The 23,799-nt window shown below is 42.0% G+C and overlaps 1 protein-coding gene across 1 annotated transcript in view; it reads left to right on the top strand.

Moving 5' to 3' along the window:
- Positions 1–23,799, top strand: part of LRRC2 (leucine rich repeat containing 2) — a 694,508-nt gene that overhangs the window by 654,194 nt on the left and 16,515 nt on the right. Inside the window, exons 6-7 of the mRNA XM_075318763.1 lie at positions 7,289–7,434; positions 17,018–17,170. Coding sequence (XP_075174878.1) covers positions 7,289–7,434; positions 17,018–17,170 — 299 coding nt within the window. The remainder of the gene's footprint in view (positions 1–7,288; positions 7,435–17,017; positions 17,171–23,799) is intronic.

Raw genomic sequence — 23,799 nt, forward strand, 5'->3', positions numbered from 1 at the left:
AAAAACGGAAATTTCGCGAAAATTTTAAAAATTTTGTAATTTTCAAACTTTGAATTTTTATGCTCTAAAACCAACGAGACATATGACACAAAATAATTAATAAATAACATTTCCCACATGTCTACTTTACATCAGAACAATTTTGGGAAAAAAAAAAAAATTAAGGAAGTTATAGGGGTTCAAAGTTTATGAGCAATTTCTCATTTTTACAACAAAATTTACAAAGCCACTTTTTTTAGGAACCACATCACATTTGAATCGATTTTGAAAGGTCTACATGACACAGAACACCCAAAAGTGACACCATTCCAAAAACGGCACCCCTCAGGCTACTCCAAACCACATTCAAGAAGGTTCTTAACCCTTCAGGTGCTTCACAGTAACTAAAGCAATGTGGAAGTAAAAAATGAACATTTAACTTTTTGCAACAAAAATGTTAATTTAGCCTCAAATATTGCATATTCACAAGGGTAGCAGGATTAAATGAACCCCCAAAATTTGTTGGGCAATTTCTACTGAACACGCAGATACCTCATATGTGGCGAAAAACCACTGTTTGGGCGCACGGCAGGACTCTGAAGGGAAGGAGCACCATTTGACGTTTTTGAACAGAAAATTAGCTGGAATCGTTAGCCGCACCATGTTGCGTTTGGAGAGCCCCTGAGGTGCCGAAACAGTGGAGCTCCCCCACATGTGACCCCATTTTGGAAACTAGACCCCTCATGGCATTTATCTAGATGTTTATTGAGCACTTTGAGCCTCTGGGGGCTTCACAAAAGTTAATAGAGTTGAGCCGTGAAAATAAAAAAAAATTTTTTTACCACAAAATTGTTACTTCAACCAGGTAGCTTTTTTTTCACAAGGGTATCAGGAAAAATTGCACCATAAAATGTATTGTGCAATTTCTCCTGAGTACGCAGATACCTCATATGTGGTGGAACTCAAATGTTTGGGCGCACAGCAGGGCTCGGAAGGCAAGGAGCGTCATTTGACGTTTCAAACGCAAAATTGTCTGGGATAATTAGCGTATTCCATGTTGCGTTTGGAGACCCCCTGAGGTGCCGAAACAGTAGAGCTCCCCCACATCTGACCCCATTTTGGAAACTAGACCCCTCATGGAATTTATCTAGATGTTTATTGAGCACTTTGAGCCTCTGGGGGCTTCACAAAAGTTAATAGAGTTGAGCCGTGAAAATAAAAAAAAAAAATTTTACCACAAAATTGTTACTTCAACCAGGTAGCTTTTTTTTCACAAGGGTATCAGAAAAAATTGCACCATAAAATGTATTGTGAAATTTCTCCTGAGTACGCAGATACCTCATATGTGGTAGAACTCAAATGTTTGGGCGCACAGCAGGGCTCGGAAGGCAAGGAGCGTCATTTGACGTTTCAAACGCAAAATTGTCTGGGATAATTAGCGTATTCCATGTTGCGTTTGGAGACCCCTTGAGGTGCCGAAACAGTAGAGCTCCCCCACATGTGACCCCATTTTGGAAACTAGACCCCCATGGCATAGAAAAAAAAAACAGCGGCAGATGGGGGGGTGGGGGAGGGCGGCAGATGGGGCGGCAGCAGATGGGGGGGGCAGCGGCATATAAAGGGAGCATCTGTGATTGTGAGACGGCGGCTGGGATAGGGTGGGGGTGGATGGGAGAGGGCGCAGTGGATGCAGGAGCGGCAGAGGATGGGGGGAGGGGGGGAATGGGGGGGATGGGTGGGAAGGGGAGTGGGAGGTGAGATTGGGGATAGTTATCCTACAGGATTGATCTAGGCAGCTGGATCACAGGAGATGAAGGAGGCAGCAGATCGGGGAGAGTGAGAGGTGGGGGAGGGAGCGCAGCGCAGATCACGGAGGAGACAGGTGAGCAGAGCACAGATCACGGGGGTGAGAGGTGAGGGAGAGCGGACAGCAGATCACGGGGGTGAGAGGTGAGGGAGAGCGGACAGCAGATCACGGGGGTGACAGGTGAGGGAGCACAGATCACGGGGTGACAGGTGAGGGAGCACAGATCACAGGGTGACAGGTGAGGGAGCACAGATCACGGGGTGACAGGTGAGGGAGCACAGATCACGGGGTGACAGGTGAGGGAGCACAGATCATGGGGTGACAGGTGAGGGAGCACAGATCACGGGGTGACAGGTGAGGGAGCACAGATCACGGGGTGACAGGTGAGGGAGCACAGATCACGGGGTGACAGGTGAGGGAGCACAGATCACGGGGTGACAGGTGAGGGAGCACAGATCACGGGGTGACAGGTGAGAGAGCACAGATCACGGGGTGACAGGTGAGGGAGCACAGATCACGGGGTCACAGGTGAGGGAGCACAGATCACGGGGTGACAGGTGAGGGAGCACAGATCACGGCGGTGACAGGGGAGGGAGCGCACATCACGGCGGTGACAGGGGAGGGAGCGCACATCACGGCGGTGACAGGGTAGGGAGCGCACATCACGGCGGTGACAGGGGAGGGAGCGCACATCACGGCGGTGACAGGGGAGGGAGCGCACATCACGGCGGTGACAGGGGAGGGAGCGCACATAACGGCGGTGATAGGGGAGGAAGGGCACATCATGGCGGTGACAGGGGAGGGAGCGCACATCACGGCGGTGACAGGGGAGGGAGCGCACATCACGGCGGTGATGGGAGGGAGCGCACATCACGGCGGTGACAGGGGAGGGAGCGCACATCACGGCGGTGACAGGGGAGGGAGCGCACATCACGGCGATGACGGGAGGGAGCGCACATCACAGCGGTGACAGGGGAGGGAGCGCACATCACGGCGGTGAGGGGACGAGCAGCCGATCACGAGGGAAAGGGGCCGGGCAGCAGATCGGGGGGGACCGGTGGCACTGTGGCAGATGGAGGGCGGCGGCGGCGGATCGGGAGGTGTGGGGGTGAGGGTGCGGGCAGCAGATATGAGGGGTGGGGGTGGGGGTGCGGGTGGCAGATCGCGGAGGGCAGCGGCGGCGGATCGGGAGGTGTGGGGGTGAGTGTGCGGGCAGCAGATACGAGGGGTGGGGGTGCGGGCGGCGGAGGGCAGCAGCGGCGGCGGATCGGGAGGTGTGGGGGTGAGGGTGCGGGCAGCAGATACGAGGGGTGGGGGTGCGGGTGGCAAATTGCGGCGGAGGGCAGCGGCGGCGGATCGGGAGGTGTGGGGTGAGTGTGCGGGCAGCAGATACGAGGGGTGGGGGTGCGGGTGGCAGATCGCGGCGGAGGGCAGCAGCGGCGGCGGATTGGGAGGTGTGGGGGTGAGTGTGCGGGCAGCAGATACGAAAGGTGGTGGTGCGGGTGGCAGATCGCGGCGGAGGGCGGCGGATCGGGAGGTGTGGGGGTGAGTGTGCGGGCAGCAGATACGAGGGGTGGGGGTGCAGGTGGCGGAGGGCAGCAGCGGCGGCGGATCGGGAGGTGTGGGGGTGAGTGTGCGGGCAGCAGATACGAGGGGTGGGGGTGCGGGTGGCAGATCGCGGCAGAGGGCAGCAGCGGTGGCGGATCGGGAGGTGTGGGGGTGAGGGTGCGGGCAGCAGATACGAGGGGTGGGGGTGCGGGTGTCAGATCGCGGCGGAGGGCAGCAGCGGCGGCGGATCGGGATGTGTGGGGGTGAGGGTGCGGGCAGCAGATACGAGGGGTGGGGGTGCGGGTGGCAGATCGCGGCGGCGGATCGGGAGGCCGGTTTCATACAGTGCAATGGCAGCGCGGCAACTTCCGGGTCCCATGCTCCGGTCTCATAACAGCATGGGACCGGATCTTGTCGCCCTGCCATTGCACTGTGTACACTCACTGTGCTGGCGTGCTGCAGGGACGATGACGGGGGCGGTCACCGGCAACAGGTCCGCTGTGATTGGAGAAATCGGTCACAAGGCCGATCTCTCCAATCAGAGCTACTGGAGCTGGGGGAGGGTGATCCAGTGAGGTCACCCAGCTCCAGCCAATGGCCAGTGCTATAGCTGCACTGGCCAGGGCTGGATTTCAATGTTTCAGTCACTTTAAGTGGCTGGAACATTACAGTGGCTGTGATTGGTTGAGCGACGTTCGTCAGCCAATCACAGCCTCCGTAGGTCCGGGGAGGAGGCACCACCCCTCCTGAGGTCAGGTACAGGTCCCCTCCTCCCCGAATCTGCGGTTTATCCTAACTTTTCGCAGTCACCGGAGGCTCCGGTGCCGCGATTACACCATGACGGAAAGATCCGTCCTTGATCGTTAAGGCCCAGGGCACCATGACGGATCTTTCCGTCCATGGTCGTGAAGGGGTTAATATGGTGTAATTTTTATTTTTTATCTCATAGGCCCTTTAAAGTTACTTTAAGGCCTGTTTCACATGTCAGTGATTCTGGCACGTATGAGCTAGTTTTTATACGTACCAGAAACACGGACATATGCAGATCTAATAAATTCAATGAGTCTGCGCACACATCAGTGATTTTTCACTGAACGTGTCTCCATGCGGTGTACACGCGTGTCCGTGATTGTCGCACGGAGACATGTCCATTTTTTTCTGTCATCACTGATGTCCCACATACCACACTTTGCTGTGTTCTGTGAAACACATACCAGAGAAACACGGACATTGAAAGTAAAAACCATTTTAAACTCACCTTCTCCACTGCTGCTTTATTTCAGCTTCAGCTGCCTGTGCTTCAGAGCCGGCTGCTTATTCTCATACATAATCATGTATGCAGGCACAGCCGACCCGGAAGTAGCTGCAGCAGGGGCGGAAACACAGCACAGCCGAAGAGATCAGCACCACGGACAGCAGGAGCTTGGACAGGTGAGTTTATCTCCATGTGCAATCAGGTATCAGGGAGCACAGATAACGGATTGCACATGGACAACCCATGTGAATCACAGCACAGAGGGACATATGCATCTTTTCCACGTCAATGAAAAACGTCTGTTTTTCACTGACGTGTTATACAGGCCTTAATGTGATGTGGTCTTTAAAAAAACTGGCTTTGTAAATTTTGCTAGAAAATTGAGAAAACACTGATATAAAATTTTAACCCTTCTGTATTCCTAACAAAAAAATATGTTTCAAAAATAATACTGATGCAAAGTAGACATGTGGTAAATGTTATTTATTAACTATTTTGTAAGGCATAACTATCTGGTTTAAGGGCATAACAATCACAAGTTTAAAAATTGCAAAGTTTCATAAATTTTTTTATATTTTCATAAATAAGTGTACATCATTTCAACCAAAATTTACTTCTAACATGAAGTACAATGTGTCATGAAAAAAAAAATTCCGAATCACTGGTATGTGTGGAAGTGATCCATAGTTATTACTGCATAAAATGACGCTGTTCAGAATTGTAAAATGGGGCCTTGTCAGGAAGGGGAAAACAAATTTGGGGTGACCGGGTTAATTTCATAAAGTGCAGTTTATTCATCATCAAATATGATGGTTCACACAGGAAAAAGGGTCACACTAATCATTATCATGTAACAACAGCTAGTTACCAGAATCATGGGCTATTCAAAGGTAGCAGACCAGGAAATTCATTAAAGTTTAGAGACATTAATAATGTTTGAATGTTTCACTAAGGGGTTTGAGTAACAGCTGAGAAAAAGGAAGAATTTCCATTTTTTTTATCTTCCATGTTTAATTTTAGAGAAGTGGAAAAAAGAGTGAGCAGCATAACTGATACACACTCTCGAGCACTGAATAGCAAATAAGTTACATTGGGGCCATTGCAATCGTAAAAGAGCTATTGAAAGCTATGATTTTTTGAGCTGTCTTATGTCATAGGTATAGATTGCGAGTCGTAGAGTCCCAGGATAGAGTCTTTAGGGACACCAAAATAAGGACAAAAAATAATAGGAGAGAAGGAGACAATACATGTTGAATTGGTTAGGTAATTCATGAGAGGGTAATGTCTGTTATGCCATGGAATTAGATAATGTGTAACAGAAAAAGCTATCAACTAAGTCAAAGATGGGGGGCAAGTCTTGAAGTAAACAGCAATTTTGTGAAGCTTTGGCAGTTAACAGATTATTAGTGACTTTGGTTAATGTGTAGCTAAACTTTGTGCTGTAGGCCCTTAAACATTTTGCAGATTGGTGGGGTGCGGGTCCAGAGACCCTCATGGATCGCAAAGTTATTGTGAATAGGCGCACTGCAGTGCATGAACCTATACATTTTCTATTGACTCTGTGCACAGCTATGTGTGCACCCATTCAGGAACTGTCACACAGAGTTTTGCACAAATTTCACCGACTGTCATGGCGGTGTCGAGCCCTGTTCATGTTGTAGATTCTGACACTCCACCCAATGGTTTCTTTGGTGTCTGGGATCAACACAGGCAGACTTAGGCGTCAACCTGCTGTGTGCTAAATCATAAGCAGGCTAGTAAGAGTTAATCTGCGCTAGTCTGCTTGGTAGGTTCTTTTGACCAAATGTGGTGGGGAGGCCAATCACAACTGTTCCCCTTCTATTTAAGCTGGAAGAAATCTTCTACCCATGCTAGCTTTAGATTCTATGATGGTCTGTGTGGTGTGATGTCCCAGATTCGCTGGTGAAAATTGTGCTATTTGCTTCTTGCGGTTGTGGAAGTTTACCCCTGTTGATTTGTAGCTTCTTTCCTTCTCTTATGTTTCCTCCTGAATCTCTTATTTTCTTTACCTATGTGTGTGTACGCTGTGTGACAGAGGTTTGGGTTTTCCCTTGTCTGTCTATATATATATGACTTTCATTACACTCCTGTCCTGTCCCTTCCTGGGGAGAAGGGAAGTGAAAAACAGATCATGATTAGTCAGTAGTAGTTCTAGGAAGGAGACTCAGGCATCCCCACCATTATGGATATCCCTGAGACTAAGGATAACATTTTCCCTCCTAGCTTGAGGAATGGCTTCAGAGCCCCAGCTCCACATTATCCCAGAGTCATCTTGACAGGAATCCTTTTAAGCTATTCTTGGAGGTATTAAGGCCCCGAGCCCCATCTATCTGCAGGATGTTTAAGGGCCTACAACATATATATAAAAAAAATTTGAATGTTTAGCTACACTTTAAGGTTTCTTGAATGTATGGGACACATTTCATTTCTATATAATTTGATATTACATTTCCAACCACATGATATGAAATATAGCAGCCATAATCCCTGAAATTTGTACTACTATGAAATATTAGAAAACATGTACATTTTAGGGGCTTTAAATAGGTTATCATTTTAAAGATGTAGAATAATAAAAAGTTTGTCTTGCTTTAATTATATATACCATGTATACTTCTTTAACATTAAGGACCATTTCTACAATCTGTTGTCATGGATGTTTTTTGTTTTCTTTCCAGTTGAGCAATCTGAAAAAGGTCACTTTTGTTGATTTGTCGGCAAACAAATTCTCTTCTATTCCAATTTGTGTCTTACGAATGTCAAGTTTGCAATGGTTGGACATCAGCAGTAACAACCTAAAGGATCTTCCACAGGACATAGACAGGTAAATGTGATTCATGCTCAAAATCAATGCTATCATGAGACTCAGTTTCCTATTTTTGATTGACTTGCACATATCATTTATTGACATATAGAAGATATAACGAGAGATGTGGAGAAATAGACAGTGTAATTGGATGTACAATTTTTTCTAATGACCGGTCAAAAGACAGTGAGTACGGCAATCAAATAAGAGCATTGTCATAGTAACAAAGCAAAAAAAAATAACACTTTAAAGAAATAGAAACTTTTACACCAACTTATCATAGTCATTTTCTTATTAATGCAATGATACTTCACTGTTTGAGGGAAATTATGACATTTCTTAGCTTGCACAGTCACCACCTGTATTTTTGCCATATTAGTTTCTGACTACCAATTACCTAAACACATATGTTTCCTTACCATATTAAAAATTGTCATGTAGCTAAATGAACAGTAGCAGTAACTTACTTTCCAAATATTAATATTATATTTTTATGATCATAATTATTCACAAAAACATAAAACTTTTCTTTTAGTTAATGTCACACGGAGGTTTTTACAAACATTGCGACTGTCATTGCGGTGTCAGGATCTACTACAGATTCTGATACTTCACCTGATAACTTATCTGATGTCTGTGATCAGTGCAGGCAGTCTCGGGCATTGACCAACAAAGTTGTAGTTTATAGGCAGGCTAATCTGTGCTGCATGATAGTCTTTTTTTCACATGTTGTTGGGGAGCTTATCACATCTGCTTGCCTCCTTGGCTATATCCCTTCTTCTATGCCACCATATAGTTTATCTAAGCTGGTCTGGTGAAGTGTTGTGATCCAGACTGACTGTTGTAGTACTTGTTGCTTTGTGTGGTTGTGGTGTTAACCCTTGATGTGTTTTTGCTGCTACTTTCCCGTTCTTTCTTTTCTCCTGCGTTTCTCATTATTTATTCCTGTGAGTTTGCAGTGTGTCAGAATTTTGGTTTCCTCTGTCTGTATGTATCTGTGCTTCCATCTCACTCCTAACCCTTCATTCCCTGGTAAAAGGGGGTGAATCAGATAAGTTCTGGTCAGGAGCATAGCCAGGCATGAGACTCAGGCATCTCAACCACTAGGAGTAACCCTGAGGTTAAGGATAGCCTAGCATGAGGGACAGAAAAGGAGCCCCTGTCCCTTGCTCTCCTGTAGTCACATCATGACAGTTAGCAAAAAATGTTTTTGCAGTTAAAATTGCTATGTATCTTTTTTTTTCCAAAGTATTTCTATCATGTTTTTTCCAAGCAGTAATGCATGTTCAAATCCCTGTGTTCACTGTTTGAATTTTTCAGCTTTTTTCCTTCTTGCTTCAGTGTTATTGTGATAGTATTTATTATGTTCAGTATGAACAAGTTCAGACCTACAGGTTAGGAAGTGCCGGCATTTTATCTATTTATGTATTATGGGATCATGTCCTCTGTTTGTGCACTCCTCCCAGTTACTTTAGGTATTTTTAATTCTCGGTTAGTAGGTACTTTTCCAGCCCACAAATAAGTAGTCAGGTTTGACACAAGAAGGGACATTCACTAGAGTTGGACCCAGTTGAGATGTACACCATGACATGGTAACTTGGCTCAAATAAAATTGGCCATTTTTGTTTTCTAAGTATCTAATTTTTTCAAAAAATATTTTTTTCATGTTTTTTCCAAGCATTAAAATTTGTTCCCAGTTTGCATTCTTCAGCTTTGTTTCCCTCTTGTTTGAGTGCAACTGTTATTGTGATAGTATGTTATGTTCTTTTTATTGAGAAGAAAGAGGAGAGAGAAAAAAATATATATTATTTCTCTTTTCTCTCTTATTTTCTTTCCTCTCTCCCTCCCTCGTTTCACTTCCCTAAAAAGTTTTTCCTTTAGTGGAATAGAAGTGGTTTCCAAACCACACAGGGGTGGCGATTATAGAAGTAAAATCCTATCTAGAGAAAGTAGGTGGATTTTTTTGCGGGAGACTAGAGTTCCTGATGGATTGAACAGCAGAATGGATTTAATCACACAATATTAATAAAAGGAGGAAAGGTGGGGAAAGAATAGGAGAGGAGAGAGGGGATAGAGGGGGTGGTGGGACTAAGGGAAACAAGGGAGGGAGAGAGGAAAGAAAAGAAGAGAGAAAAGAGATTTTTTTTTTTCTCTCCCAAAGGTTTTTTTTTCTCTCCCCTCGCTCTTCTCAATAAAACGTTATATATTCATCTTGAACCTACTTTATGATGCTGTATTATCTGTGAACCTAATTGGTGATTGTTTTTGATATACAGAGCCTGCTTGTTTTGTAGTTTGTATTTTCATATATAATGTATTGTGCAACTTCTCCTTATAACGCTAATACTCCATATCTGGTCGAAAACTTTTTTTGAGGCACAGTGCAAAGTCAAGTGATGGAGCGCCATATTTGAGTTCAGATTTAGTTGGAATGGTTTGTGGGTGTGTGCCATATCACATTTGAAAATCCTTTGAGGTGCCTAAACAGTGGAGCTTCCAAATCAGGGACCCCATTTTGGAAACTACATGGAACTCAACCAGGGTTGTGATGAACATCTTGGACTCCCAGGTGCTTCACAGAATTGTGTAATATTCAGCTGTGAAAATTAAATATTACATCTTTTTCCATGAAAATGTTGCTTTAACCACAAATTTTTCATTTTCACAATAGTAATAGGTGAAATTGACCTCATAATTTGCTGTGCAATTTATCAAAAGAATGACAATGGTCCATATTTTGTTAGAAACTACTGTTTGGGCAAATGGTAGTATAGGAACATTATTTGATTTGTGGAATTCAATTTTTGCTATATTAGTTTACAGAAGCAATGTTACATTAGGAAAGCCATTTGAGATTAGAGATGAGCAGACCCATGAAAGTTCGGGTTCGCCAGGTTCAAAAGGACTTTAGTTAAAAGTTTGGTTCGGGAACTAGACTTCACCCAAAATTGACCAACCCAATATAATTCAATGGAGACCAGAACTTCTGTGCTGTAAAATGGTTGTAGTAAGGGCTATGGGCTACAAAAGGTCACTGCCAGTCAGTGGAAGGTATGGAATTTGAGAATTTTCAGTCTGTTGCTGACTAGCAGTGACTTTTAGAACATCGTTCTGAGAAAGTTCTCAGAACAAAGCTCCGTAGGAATAAATGGGTGTTGTGAGACATTACTCTTTGGATTACATCAGAATTTCTAGGATTTATTTTGAAGTAATAAATTGGTGAATGAGGGCTGTCGGGGAGTCTTAATTCAAATTAACTTTTCTTTTCTTGGATGTGTTTTTCTTAACTCTATACTTGTTAAGTTAGTAATGGGGGTGTTTGATAGATGCCTTGGCTTGATATCAGCTGTCAATTCACAGCTGACATCAACCCCAAAAGTATTACCCCGATTACCACCACAACAGGGCAATTGGGAAGAGCCGGGTAAAGTACCAAAATTGGCATGTGTAATTAATGTGCTACTTCCGGGGCAGCTGCAGGCTGCTTTTTTTAAGGCTGGGAATGGTCAAAAAACCATGACCCTTCCCACTCTGATAATACCACACTGGTTTTTTTTTAACTATTTAAATAATTTAAGAAAAGGTATGGAATCCCTTCTGGTTTTAACCCCTTAACAGTAATATTACGTCCTAGCGGTCATAGTGTTAATCCCCACCGGTTGCTGTAAGCAGCCTGCGGCGATCCGTGCACATGTCAGCTGATATGTACAGCTGACATGTGTGCCTGACAGGCACAAGCGGAATCGTGTTCTGCCATGCCTTTTAACCCCTTAAATGGCACTGTTAAAATGCAACAGCGCCATTATAATGGAGGCTGCGCTAAAACTTTACTTAGAGGCCTCTACTGGACGTCACATGACGTGATCACAAGGATTCAATGGTTGTCATGATAGCACAGGGTCAAGTGATGACTTTTGTAGGTCACATGACTCAGGTCCTGTAATCAGCAGCCGAATACTGCCTGTTACAAGAGATGAGCTTTTCTCCTCATCTGAGCAGTGCTGCTCTGATCTGGAGAAAACAATGAGCTATAAGACTGCTGATCCTTATAGCACCCTATGGAGACTATTAAAGAAAAAAAAAAGTTAAAAAAAAAGTTTTGAAAAATTAAAAAAAATCCAAAAACCTAAAAGTTCAAATCACCCTCTTTGGTCCCATTGAAAATTAAAGGGTTAAAAAAATGAAAAATATACACACAGTTGGAATCGCTGCGTTCAGAAATGCGCGATCCATCAAAATTTAAAATCAATTCCTCTGATCGGTAAACAGTGTAGTGGCAAAAAAATCCAAAAGCCAAAATTAAGTTTTTTGGTTGCCACAAATTTTGCGCAAAATGTAAATCAGGCAATCAAAAAGTATCATCTGCGCAAAAAGGGTACCGTTAAAAAATGTTAGCTCGGCACGCAAAAAGTATGCCATCACTGAGCCATAGATCCCAAAAAATGAGAACACTACCGGTCATGAAAAATGGCGCAAAATGTACGCCACTTTTTTTGGACAAAATTCTGATTTTTTTTTTAACCCCTTAGATTAAAGTAAAGCTATACATATTTGACGTCTACGAACTCATACCGACCTGAGACATCACACTGATATATCAGTTTTACCATATAGTGAACACAGTGAATAAAATATCTCAAAAACAATTGTGCAATCGCACTTTTTTGCAATTTTTACGCATTTGGAATTTTTTTGCCATTTTGCAGTACACTAAGTGGTAAAACTAATGCTTTAATTTAAAAGTACAACTCATTCCACAAAAAACAAGCCCTCATGTAGCTATATTGGCGGAAAAATAAAAAAGTTATAGCTTTCAGAAGAAGGGTGGCAAAAAATAAAAACACGGAAAGCGCAAAATCAGCCGGTCGTGAAGGGGTTAATAACCAACCTTGATAAAGCAGACAGCTGAGGGCTTCAGCCAGTAGCTGTCTATTTCATCTGAGCTAGCTATAAAAAATAGGTGGGAGCCCAGATCTTTTTTTTTAATCTTTATTGTTCATAGCACCGTACAGTTATAGTGGGGAAAAAAAGTATTTAGTCAGCCACCAATTGTGCAAGTTCTCCAACTTAAAAAGTTGAGAGAGGCCTGTAATTGACATCATAGGTAAATCATACATGTAATATATAGAAAGAATCCTATATATAAATTTGCGCTGAACCACAACAAAATGAATTTGGAAAAAACTATGTAATATATTTTATTTTGTTCTCCACTCATGTAATAAAACCAGGGGGTTACACACAAACTTTAGTATAAAAATACCACAAATCAATGAAGCAGATGGAGCCTCGGCCGGCCGCTCACCTGCTAATATATTGCAAAAATACAAGTACTTGTATACAATTTGGAAATGCGATAAAAATAACCAAACAACAAACAAAAAAAAAAAAAAATTTAAATTAAAACCTCAGGGAAGGTTTTCCAGTAGTTGACAAGGTACACAAAGCAACTCTCCGTTTTAAGGATAGATGACTCCTGTACTGCAGTACCAAAAAGTATTAGAATTAACCAATAAAAATGGAAAAAATTGGAAAAAAATTATAACACAGGGGTTGTAGCACAGAGATTGCAACTATCTGTTAAAACTGCTACATTCTTGCAAATATTGAGCGGTAATATGCTAGATGTGCTGATATTAGTAATCCTGTAAAGGCAATTGCAGCTTTTGTGGAGTGCATGAATTAAAGCACTATTTGAGGACTTTGTGGTACTGCAGTACAGGAGTCCTCTATCTTTAAAACGGAGAGTTGCTTTGTGCACCTTGTCAACTACTAGAAAACCTTCCCTGAGGTTTTTATTTAATTTTTTTTTTTTGTTTGTTGTTTGGTTATTTTTATCGCATTTCCAAATTGTATACAAATACTTGTATTTTTGCAATATATTAGCAGGTGAGCGGTCGGCCGAGGCTCCATCTGCTTCATTGATTTATGGTATTTTTATACTAGAGTTTGTGTGTAACCCCCTGGTTTTATTACTTGAGTGAAGAACAAAATAAAATAAAATATATTACATAGTTTTTTCCAAATTCATTTTGTTGTGGTTCAGCGCAAATTTATATATAGGATTCTTTCTATATATTACATGTATGATTTAGTTTCTTCCAGGAAATAAAAGGGTTTTTGCCTAAAAAATTAGCTGCAGAACCATTTGAAACATTGGGTTTTAGCGCTGACCCTCTGCTTATTTTGTATTGACATCATAGGTAGACCACAACTATGAGAGACAAAATGAGAAAAAAAATCCAGAAAATCACTTTTTCTGATTTGTCAAGATTATTTTTGCAAATTATGGTGGAAAATAAGTATTTGGTCAATAACAAAAGTTCATCTCAATATTTTGTTACCATGTTTTTCCAAAAATAAGCCCTTCCCCAAAAATAAGCCCTAGTGGGGATTTTCAGCATTTTCGGCATTAAATATAAGCCCTCCCCAGAAAATAAGTCCTAGGCGCGGATCAATAATGAAATGTCCGTGCAGCTAAAAAAGTTACAGATACTGCAGGACACTTCATTATAGACAGCCGGCACCCGGCAGTCATACTCACCAGATGCTGAGCTGCAAGACCTGCAATAATCGCTCACCCGCATGCATCAGATCTCACACACACACAATCAGATCTTACACACAAACATCGGATCAAACACACAAAACATCGCATCACACACACAAACATCACATCACACACATCGGATCGCACATATACTCACTACATCCAGCGACACCGATTTCTTCTCGCCAGCAGAATCCTGAGAGGCTGTGCGATGGAGCGGAAGGACCTGCTGCAACAGGACCTGCAGACACACGTGACTTACTCCCATCAATTCCTGCGGCTGGGAGCGCTGGATGTGATGTGTGTGTTTGCGTGTGCCCGCTTGTGTGTGAACTGTGATCTGCTGTGTGTGTGTGTGCGTGCGATCTGCAATCTGCTGTGTGTGTGTGTGAGTGCATCAGTGTGTCAACCAGCAGCAGGGGAGGACGGTGTGTAGCACCCACCGGAGATCACAGGAGGACCTGGGAGCCATGCAGATATCCGGGTCTGGTAAGTACGAGTCTCCTGGGAAGTGGGGGGTCTGCTTTTTTGGGGGGTAAACTTACCCCCCAACCATGTTTCTCCAGGAATAAGACCTCCTCCAAAAATAAGCCCTAATGCTTGTTTGGGGGGCAAAAAAAATATAAGACAGTGTCTTATTTTTGGAAAAACACGGTATATATCCTTTGTTGGCAATGACCAAGCTCTAAAGTTTTTTGTAAGTTTTCATAAGGATGGCACACATTGTTGGTGGTATGTTGGCCCATTCCTCCATATAGATCTCCTCTAGAGCAGTGATATTGTGGGCCTGTTGCTGGGCAACACAGACTTTCAACTCTCTCCAAAGATTTTCTATGAGTTTGAAATCTGGAGCCTGGCTAGGCCACTCCAGGACCTTTATATGCTTCTTACAAACCCACGCCTTTGTTGCCCTGGTGATGTGCTTGGGATCATTATCATGTTGAAAGACCCAGCCACATTTCCTCTTCAATACCTTTGCTGATGGAAGGAGGTTTGCACTCAAAATCTCACAATACAGGGCCCCATTCATTCTGTCATGTACACAGATCAGTCGTTCTGGTCCCTTTGCAGAGAAACAGCCTCAAAGTATGATGTTGCCACCCCCATGCTTTACAGTAGGTATGGTGTTCTTTGGATGCAACTCAGCATTCTGTCTCCTCCAAACAGTTGTGTTTCTACCAAACAGTTCTACTTTGGTTTCATCAGACCATATGACATTCTCAAAATACTCTTCTGGATAATCAAAAAGCTTTCTAGCAAACTTCAGACAGGCCCGGACATGTACTGGCTTAGGCAGAAAACATGTCTGGTACTGCAGGATCTGAGTCCCTGGCGATGTAGTGTGTTACTGATGGTGATTGTGTTACGGTGGTCCAATCTCTATGCAGGTCATTCACTTGTTCCCCTGTGTGACTCTGGGATTTTTGCTCACCGTTCTCGTGATCATTTTTACCCCACGGTGTGAGATCTTGCGGGGAGGCCCAAATCGAGGGAGATTATCAGTGGTCTTGTATGTTTTCCATTTTTTTATTATTGCTCCCACAGTTGATTTCAAGCTGCTTGCCTATTGCAGAATCAGTCTTCTCAGCCTGGTGCACAACTACAATTTTGTTTCTGGTGTGCTTCGACAGTTCTTTGGTCTTCACGATAGTGGAGTTTGGAGTGTGACTGTTTGAGGTTGTTTGAGGTTGTGGACAAGTGCCTTTTATAAAAAAAAAAGGTGCCATTACTACAGGTAATGAGTGGAGGACAGAGGATATTCTTAAAGAAGAAGTTACAGGTCTGTGAGAGCCAGAAATCTTACATGTTTTTAGGTGACTAAATACTTATTTTCCACTATAATTTGCAAAAAAAAATCTTGCCAAATCAGACAAGGTGATTTTCTGGATTTGTTTTCTCATTTTGTCTCTCATAGTTGTGGTCTACCTATGATGTTAATTACAGGCCTCTTTCATATTTTTAAGTGGGAGAACTGGCACAATTGGTGGCCGACTAAATACTTTTTTCCCCACTGTATCTTTCTCATGCAATAAAGCTTGTTGATTTGAACTGCAGCCTGTCAACAAACTTTATTAACATAAGGACAGAGGTTGTGGTATGATCAGACCATGTCCCTATACAGTCAGACACGGACATTACATAGAACATATTTATAAGATTATCTCAGCACAGGAACATTTTTTTTTTAACATAAAATTAATTATTATTATTATTATTATTATTATTATTATTCCAAAATCTATTGATTAAAATCAATCTTAGAATAAACTTTGAGGGGAAAACCTCTATAACTGTAAAGGGGGTGGGGGGCCCACTCCTGCAAAGGCATCAACTGAGGAAATCACCTGTTCCCCTATGGGCCAGTCAGAGCCTATATGGGAAAAATGTGTGTGCTGTGTTTTCCTACACAAAAGGACTACGTTAAAAAGTACATTCCATAAGCCAGTAACAGATAATTGACACTATCTGTCTATACTGACACAATTCTCTGGCATGTAAACTTCACATCTTTTTTCATGCAGTATTTGGTCATATGCGGTATAAGGCCATACTATGTTTAGAAAATTTGTTATACTTTACAAAATTCGGATTTGATCCTGCTACAAGAGGGAAGAGAAGAAATTATATTCCCATCCTGTGCTTTGTTATGAATTGACTGTGCCACGGTATCACCCCACTAACTTTGTAAGGTTTGAAAATACTTTTGGAGGTGTGAGGGTTAAGAGCTTCAACCATGACCTCCTTTGCTTGCTATATTCTTGGTAATTGTGGTTTAAGATCAAAATAAGTCACAGTGATGTTACATTTTAATACTATTGGTGAAGACAAATACATCATTTAACATAATTTAATATACTGTAGTTATAGTATATGATGCTATTATTATTATTATTATAGTACAATTTTATAACATTTTAGTGTCTGTTGATTTAGTTGAATATTAGAAGAGTTAAGCTATATATATCATTATCTATAGACTATTGATATGGTAAGAAACTTACATAATAATTCATAAATATTTAGATTGATGTAATATATTTTAATTTACAGATTAGAAGAGCTTGAGACCTTTCTGATGCAAAAGAACAGTGTAACCTACCTGCCGTTTGCGCTTACCAACCTTTCTAATTTGAAATTACTGGTGGTTAGTGGTGACAACTTGGTGGAAATACCATCAGCACTAGTAGAGAACCCCTCACTGAAGTAAGTTCTGTAAATTTCATAGAAAAAGAAAAATATTTTTCTTAACTTATCCACATACATAACACTGGGGAACAATTTGAAAAAAAAATTCTGTTGAGTTAGGTTTTTGAACTGATTTATACTAAAATTGGCATGCTGATTCCAAAAATGTAGTCAGTTTTTTTCTATCACGTCAAGTTTTTCCTCCTCAACTTACCTGCCATAGCAGCACAATAGCACTGATTTCTGTAATAAGACTTGTTATCTGAGTACAATTCGACTCATATAGAGCTACGTGGCAACTTGTAAGAGTAGTCACAACTGAGACAGTGTGGTGAGAGGTGTGTGCAGCTTCCAATACGTCATAATTATCAATATCTTTACACAAAAAATGTATCATAGTAGGAATAAATACGATCTGTGATAGCTTTTCTCTTTACATTGGGCGCTTAGTTGTAATTTATATATCTTTTATGATTTTTTTTCTTTGTTAGTTTTCAAAGCTTGTAACTTTCCATCTCAGTGTTTTACTTACTTATGTACATATTTGCTTTGTTTCAGATCATGTCTGCACCTTCTTCCTCTCGTCGTAAATGCCTAAACAACCCTGACTCCTTCTGCTATATTTGTGGTGTTTTCACCATTCCAGTTCAAAGGGCAAACATCAGTGCATTTGTCAAACAAGCATATTTTGCATATTTTAAAGTAAAACTCGGTGATTAAGATAAGCCATGGGCCCCTCACATAGTGTGCAAGCAGTGTGTCGAGAGTTTACGGATGTGGACCAAAGGAACACGTGAAAAGTTGGCATTTGGTATCCCCATGGTGTGGAGAGAGCAAAAAAGTCATTCCACAGACTGTTACTTCTAAAAGTAAAATAGAATATCCAAATCTACCGTCAGCTATCAGACCAATGTCTCATTCAGCTGAAATTCCAGTGCCAGTTTTCGAACAGCTACCATCTCTAGAAGTTCTGAGTGATGTTGACGAACACAGTGACAGCAATGATGCAGAATTTGAAATTCACAAGGATTCAGTTCATAAGGGATTTGATCAGCACGAGTTAAATGATTTAGCACGTGAATTGGGCTTATCAAAAAAAGCATCAGAATTACTAGCATCAAGGCTGAATGAGAAACAGTTACTTGAACAAGGAGCGAAGGTATCATACTTTCGTACTAGAGAAAGTACATTTTTGCAGTACTTTCGGTGTGACAGCGGTTTTGTGTTTTGCCATAATATTCCTGGTTTACTACAAGAATTAGGGCTTTCAATGTACAATCCAAATGAATGGCGACTGTTTATTGATAGCTCAAAGCGGAGTCTTAAGTGTGTCCTTCTACACAATGGCAATTTATTTGGTGCAGTCCCTATTGGACATTCTGTCTCTCTTCGTGAAGAACATGGAGATGTAAAGAGAGTTATTGAGTTATTGAAATATGACACACACAATTGGATCATCTGTGTTGACCTTAAAAGGGTTTCCTTCCTTCTTGGTCAGCAACGTGGGTACACAAAGTATCCCTGCTTTCTCTGTATGTGGGATAGCAGAGCTCGAGAAAAGCATTGGGTTGAGTCGAATTGGCCTCCAAGATCTGGTCTTAAACCTGGAGATCCTAACATTCCACATCAGCCACTTGTTGACAGGAAGAATACACTATTCCCACCTCTGCACATAAAACTAGGTCTCATGAAGCAATTTGTAAAAGCATTGCCAACTGACGGCGACTGTTTTAAGTACATCATGTTGGCACTTCCTGGATTGTCCATTGAAAAAATCAAGGCTGGTGTGTTTGATGGTCCACAAATTCGACAGCTCATCAAAGATGAACATTTCACCGGGACTATGTCAGAACTTGAGAAGAATGCTTGGTTATCATTCAAAGACGTCGTCAAGAACGTTCTTGGAAACACATGTGCAAGTAATTACAAAGAAATTGTTCAGAAACTATTGGAGAGCTACAAAGCGCTTCGTTGCAACATGAGTATTAAACTACATTTTCTGCATTGCCATCTTGCCAACTTTCCGGAAAATCTTGGTGCTGTTACCGATGAGCAAGGTGAACGATTTCACCAAGATTTGAAGGTTATGGAAGACCGTTACTAGGGTAGATGGGATGTACATATGATGGCTGACTATTGCTGGAGCATCAAACGTGATTGTCCTCAAGTTAAACACTCCAGAAAAAGCTATAAATGTACATTTTTACCTTAAATACTTGCATATATATATATATATATTCTTTGTAAAAAACATGATAGTGTTAAAAAACATTTGTCATGCCTATTTCTTATATATTTCATTTTTTTGTTCATATTTGTACTATTTAAAAAAAACAAAAAACACTTTTTAGGTACAGTAGCTTACATATTTTTGAGAAGACAAAAATCCTATAGTTCAAAAACTTGACGTGATAGAGAAAAACTGAGATCATTTCTGGATTCACCATCCAAAAATTAATTAAGAACAGTTGTCTGACCTAACTCCTAAAAAATTGCGTTCCCCAGTGTATAATTGTCAGTTGCGGATGTAACCGTATCCCACAATGCACTGCGGCACTGTCAGTTGCGCAGCCGAAGTTCTCGCCCACATTATAGCCATGGTAACCAGGGACAACAGTGCAGGCGGAACCCAAATTATGGTCTGAGTAAGCACAATTCTGTTACCAGTCTAAGGCCTGTGCCACACATCCGTGCTGCCGGCACGTGTTTGTCATTTTTTACACGTACCGGCGGCACGGAGACACTTTAACCAATGCTACCCTATTGTAGCAGGCACACACACGTAAAACCACACGGAACGTGTGTCCGTGTGCGTTTGTACGTGTGTGCGATTTTCAAAGCGCTGACATGTCAGTGTTTTCTCCGGCAGCACGGGTGTTACACGGCCCGCACCCGTACCACACGGGTGTAGTGTGGATGCGGCCCCGTGTGACACGCGCCGGAGTAAACACACATGTCAGGGAAAAAAATAAAAAACATTAACTCACCTTCTCCAGCCCTCCTGTCTCTGCCGCTGCTGCCTCTTGCTGCCGACCGCCGCTCATTAATCTCATAGAATATTCACTTCACTGCCTGGCAGCAGCAGCAGCGGGGAGACGGGAGGGCTGGAGACCGAGGATCAGCACCACGGACAGCAGCGCGGACAGCAGGGAGGACCAGGTGAGTATAATAATTACTGATTCTACGTGTGCTATCGCGGATAGCACACGTAGAACACACGTGTCACGCACGTACCAGAGACACGTACTTACCTGCACGCAACACGCAGGGAAAATACGTGTCTCTCGGCACGTGCGTGAAATTCACGTGAGTGTGGCAGAGGCCTAACAGTGTGCTACCCATAGCACATCCAGGTATAATGAGGTGTTGGTGTTTTAAATTACACATTTGCAATGTCACAGAGCAATAAGGAGTCATGGCCAGGTATGTCCATCCTTGCCTGACATCGCCATGCCTTGAGCGATGTTGTGGTAAGCGATGAGACATGGCGACACTGACGAGAGAGAGAGAGAGAGAGAGAGAGAAAGAAAATAAAAATACATACACATTATGTTTATTTACAGTAAAAATACACACAGCCTTTAACACATTTAATTAGCCCCCCAGAAAAATTCCAGAGCAGGCCATGATCTGCTGCAACCTCTTGAAGAGAGGGAGCACCGCGAGAGTTCCCGAGTCAGCCTGCTGCCATGACTCAGGTTAACTTAGGGGCATCCCCGCCAGCTGTCACTCAGCAGGGAGAAAGTGATCATGAAATTGTATCCTCTCACTTCCTTCGTGTTTTTTGGTCCACTTTCGGAACAGACAATCACACACACACCAAAACTGCACAAAACAATGTACCACCTCCAATTATAGTCCGAACAGCTTACAAGAGACCGTATAGTGTAAACACACACAGCACACAGGGGACACACCACATAGTGAACACAGCTCAAGAAACACAACACCAAATACCAATATATAGCACACAACAAGGAAGAGACATTGCACAGGGTCAAAAAGGTCAAATGACGCAACACATACAATATACAAATGCAGAGGGATGACATACAACAGATATGTTGGAAAGCACAAACAGTGTGACACATGTAATTTCACCGCACTCCCGATGCGATAGCATCGGGCCTATTTCTAGTTACTTAATAATATACAGTTGTTTTTAGAATCTGGGATGCTCCCCACTCCCCCGCACACTATCATATAATATTATACTAAACCATTCAAGGAGCAGAGAATAAAACAGAAATTGCACTTGTACATTTTGTGTGAAAATACTTGCTAAAATACAGGAGCATTTAAGCACAACAATTAAAAATAAAAAAAGTATTTAACTTGTTTATCAAGTCTATATATTTTTCTATAAACGTAAACATTGCACAAATCACACATGTTGACAGATGTGGCCCCCAACAATGTGTATAACAAATATTAAGCACTGCATATGTTAGCTGTTACAAATAAAATAAGAAAATAAAAATGCTGAAACATGTTGATTATGGTAAAGTACCCCAACCCACAGCTTGTCTGTGTACACGTTGCATATGTATATTTGCAAATTCATACTTATGCATAAATTCATTGCCATATTAATTGAAATCATAAATATGAAAAGTGTCTGTGATTTTCTCTTGTAATTAACCTAACAGATCTTCTTAGCCACCCTTTATATAAAGTAGACTGCAAACTAAACACTACAAAATGCTACAGTTCCTGATCTATATTGAAATGATACTAGTACTATTTTAAATGCATGTTCCTATTTTTTGCTTTCCGTTTTTTTTTTCGACATTCTTTTTCCGAGAGACGTAACTTTTTTATTTTTCAGTCAATATGGTAATGTGAGTTCATTTTTTGCGGAACGAGCTGTACTTTTAAAAGAAACCATAAGTTTTACCATATAGTGTACTGGAAAACAACAAAAAAATTCCACATACGGAAAAATTGCAAAAAAAGTGCGATAGCACTATTGTTTTTGAGATATTTTATTAACTGTGTACACTATATTGTTTTTGAGATATTTTTTGAGATATTTTATTCACTGTGTTATTCACTGTGTTCACTATATGGTAAAACTGATGTGTGGGTGTGATGCCTGAGGTCAGTGCGAGTTCGTAGGTTTACTTTTATATGGGGTAAAAAAAAATCAGAAGTTTGTCTGAAAAAAGTGGTGTACGTTTTACGCCATATTCCGTGACCCGTAGCATTCTCATTTTTCAGGAGCAATGGCTCAGTGATGGTTTATTTTTTGCATCTCAGGCTGCCTTTTTTACCTGTACCATTTTTGCGCAGATGCTACGTTTTGATCGCCTGTTATTGCATTTTGCGCAAAATTTGTGGCGACCAAAAAACCGTAATTTTGGCATTTGGAATTTTTTTACCAATCAGATTAATTGATTTTATATTTTGATCGGGCATTTCTGAATGCGGCAATACCAAATGTGTGTATATTTTTTATTTTTTTAATCCTTTAATTTTCAATGGGGCGAAAGGGGGGTAATTTGAACTTTTAGGGTTTGGGGTTTTTTTTAAATTTTTTAAAACTTTTTTTAATTTTTTTTTATTTTACTAGTCCCCCTAAGGGGGGGCTATATAGATCAACAATCCAATTGCTGTGCCATATCTGCTGATTACAGCTATACAGCTGTAAACAGCAGATATGCTCACTTTCTGCTTCACTCAGCTCCAGGCTGGATGAAACCCAAAGTAATTCATGCAAGCTACTGGAGTCATCACATGACCCTGTGCTACCATGACAACCACCGGAAGTCACGTGATCATGTCACGTGACTTCCGGTATTGGCCGCTAAGTAAATGTTTACCGCCTATGCCGTTATAATGGCGCTGTCGCATACAGCGATATTTAAGGGGTTAAACGGCACAAGCAGATAATGATTCTGTTTGTGCCTGGCATTCACACATCTCAGCTATGCAAATCAGCTGAGATTTGTGTTGATCGCGGCAAGCTGCTGGCAGCAGACCACGGGCAGTAACACTATGACCGCTAGGACGTAATATTACTGGCCGCCTTTTGTTAAGGGGTTAATAATGCTGGACAACACTTTTGTTATGCCAGCATATTTTATTCCCCGACATCAGGCTACAGTAGACTCGCAGCGTGTCACGACCATGCGCACCTAGTGCGCTGTGCGAGATATCGCTGCCTGGTTGCGCATGCGCCCCTTACTCCTTTGGCATCCGGTCAGGTGATTCGTATCACATGACTGTGTGACAGGCATTTAAAAGGCTGCACAGGCTCTAAATACCGCACTTACTCCTCCCGGAATTAGCGGTTTCGTACCGCGAAACGGCCATCAGAGGTTCCCCTCTGGTCTCTGGCTCCCCTGAACCACCTCTGAAATAGGTTAGCGTCATCATTTGGCCTTTCAATTACTAATTTGTTTCTGGATAAGGGCTATTGTGATACATGCTATTATGCTGCTATAGGACGTACAGCCCATTTCCATTCCAAATTGCCACCCACAAGCTATAATTGGTGCCTTACCTCTGTCTTTAATGATTTGGGTTCTTTGTAAACCTTACCTAACTAACTGCATTATATTTACAATTGTGATTTATGGGACCCTGGTATTTATTCCCTAATCTCTTGCTTATAATGTCCTTTCTATATATGTATTTTTCTACTT

This window comes from Anomaloglossus baeobatrachus, chromosome 1, assembly GCF_048569485.1.
Source record: "Anomaloglossus baeobatrachus isolate aAnoBae1 chromosome 1, aAnoBae1.hap1, whole genome shotgun sequence".
Taxonomy (NCBI): Eukaryota; Metazoa; Chordata; class Amphibia; order Anura; family Aromobatidae; genus Anomaloglossus; species Anomaloglossus baeobatrachus.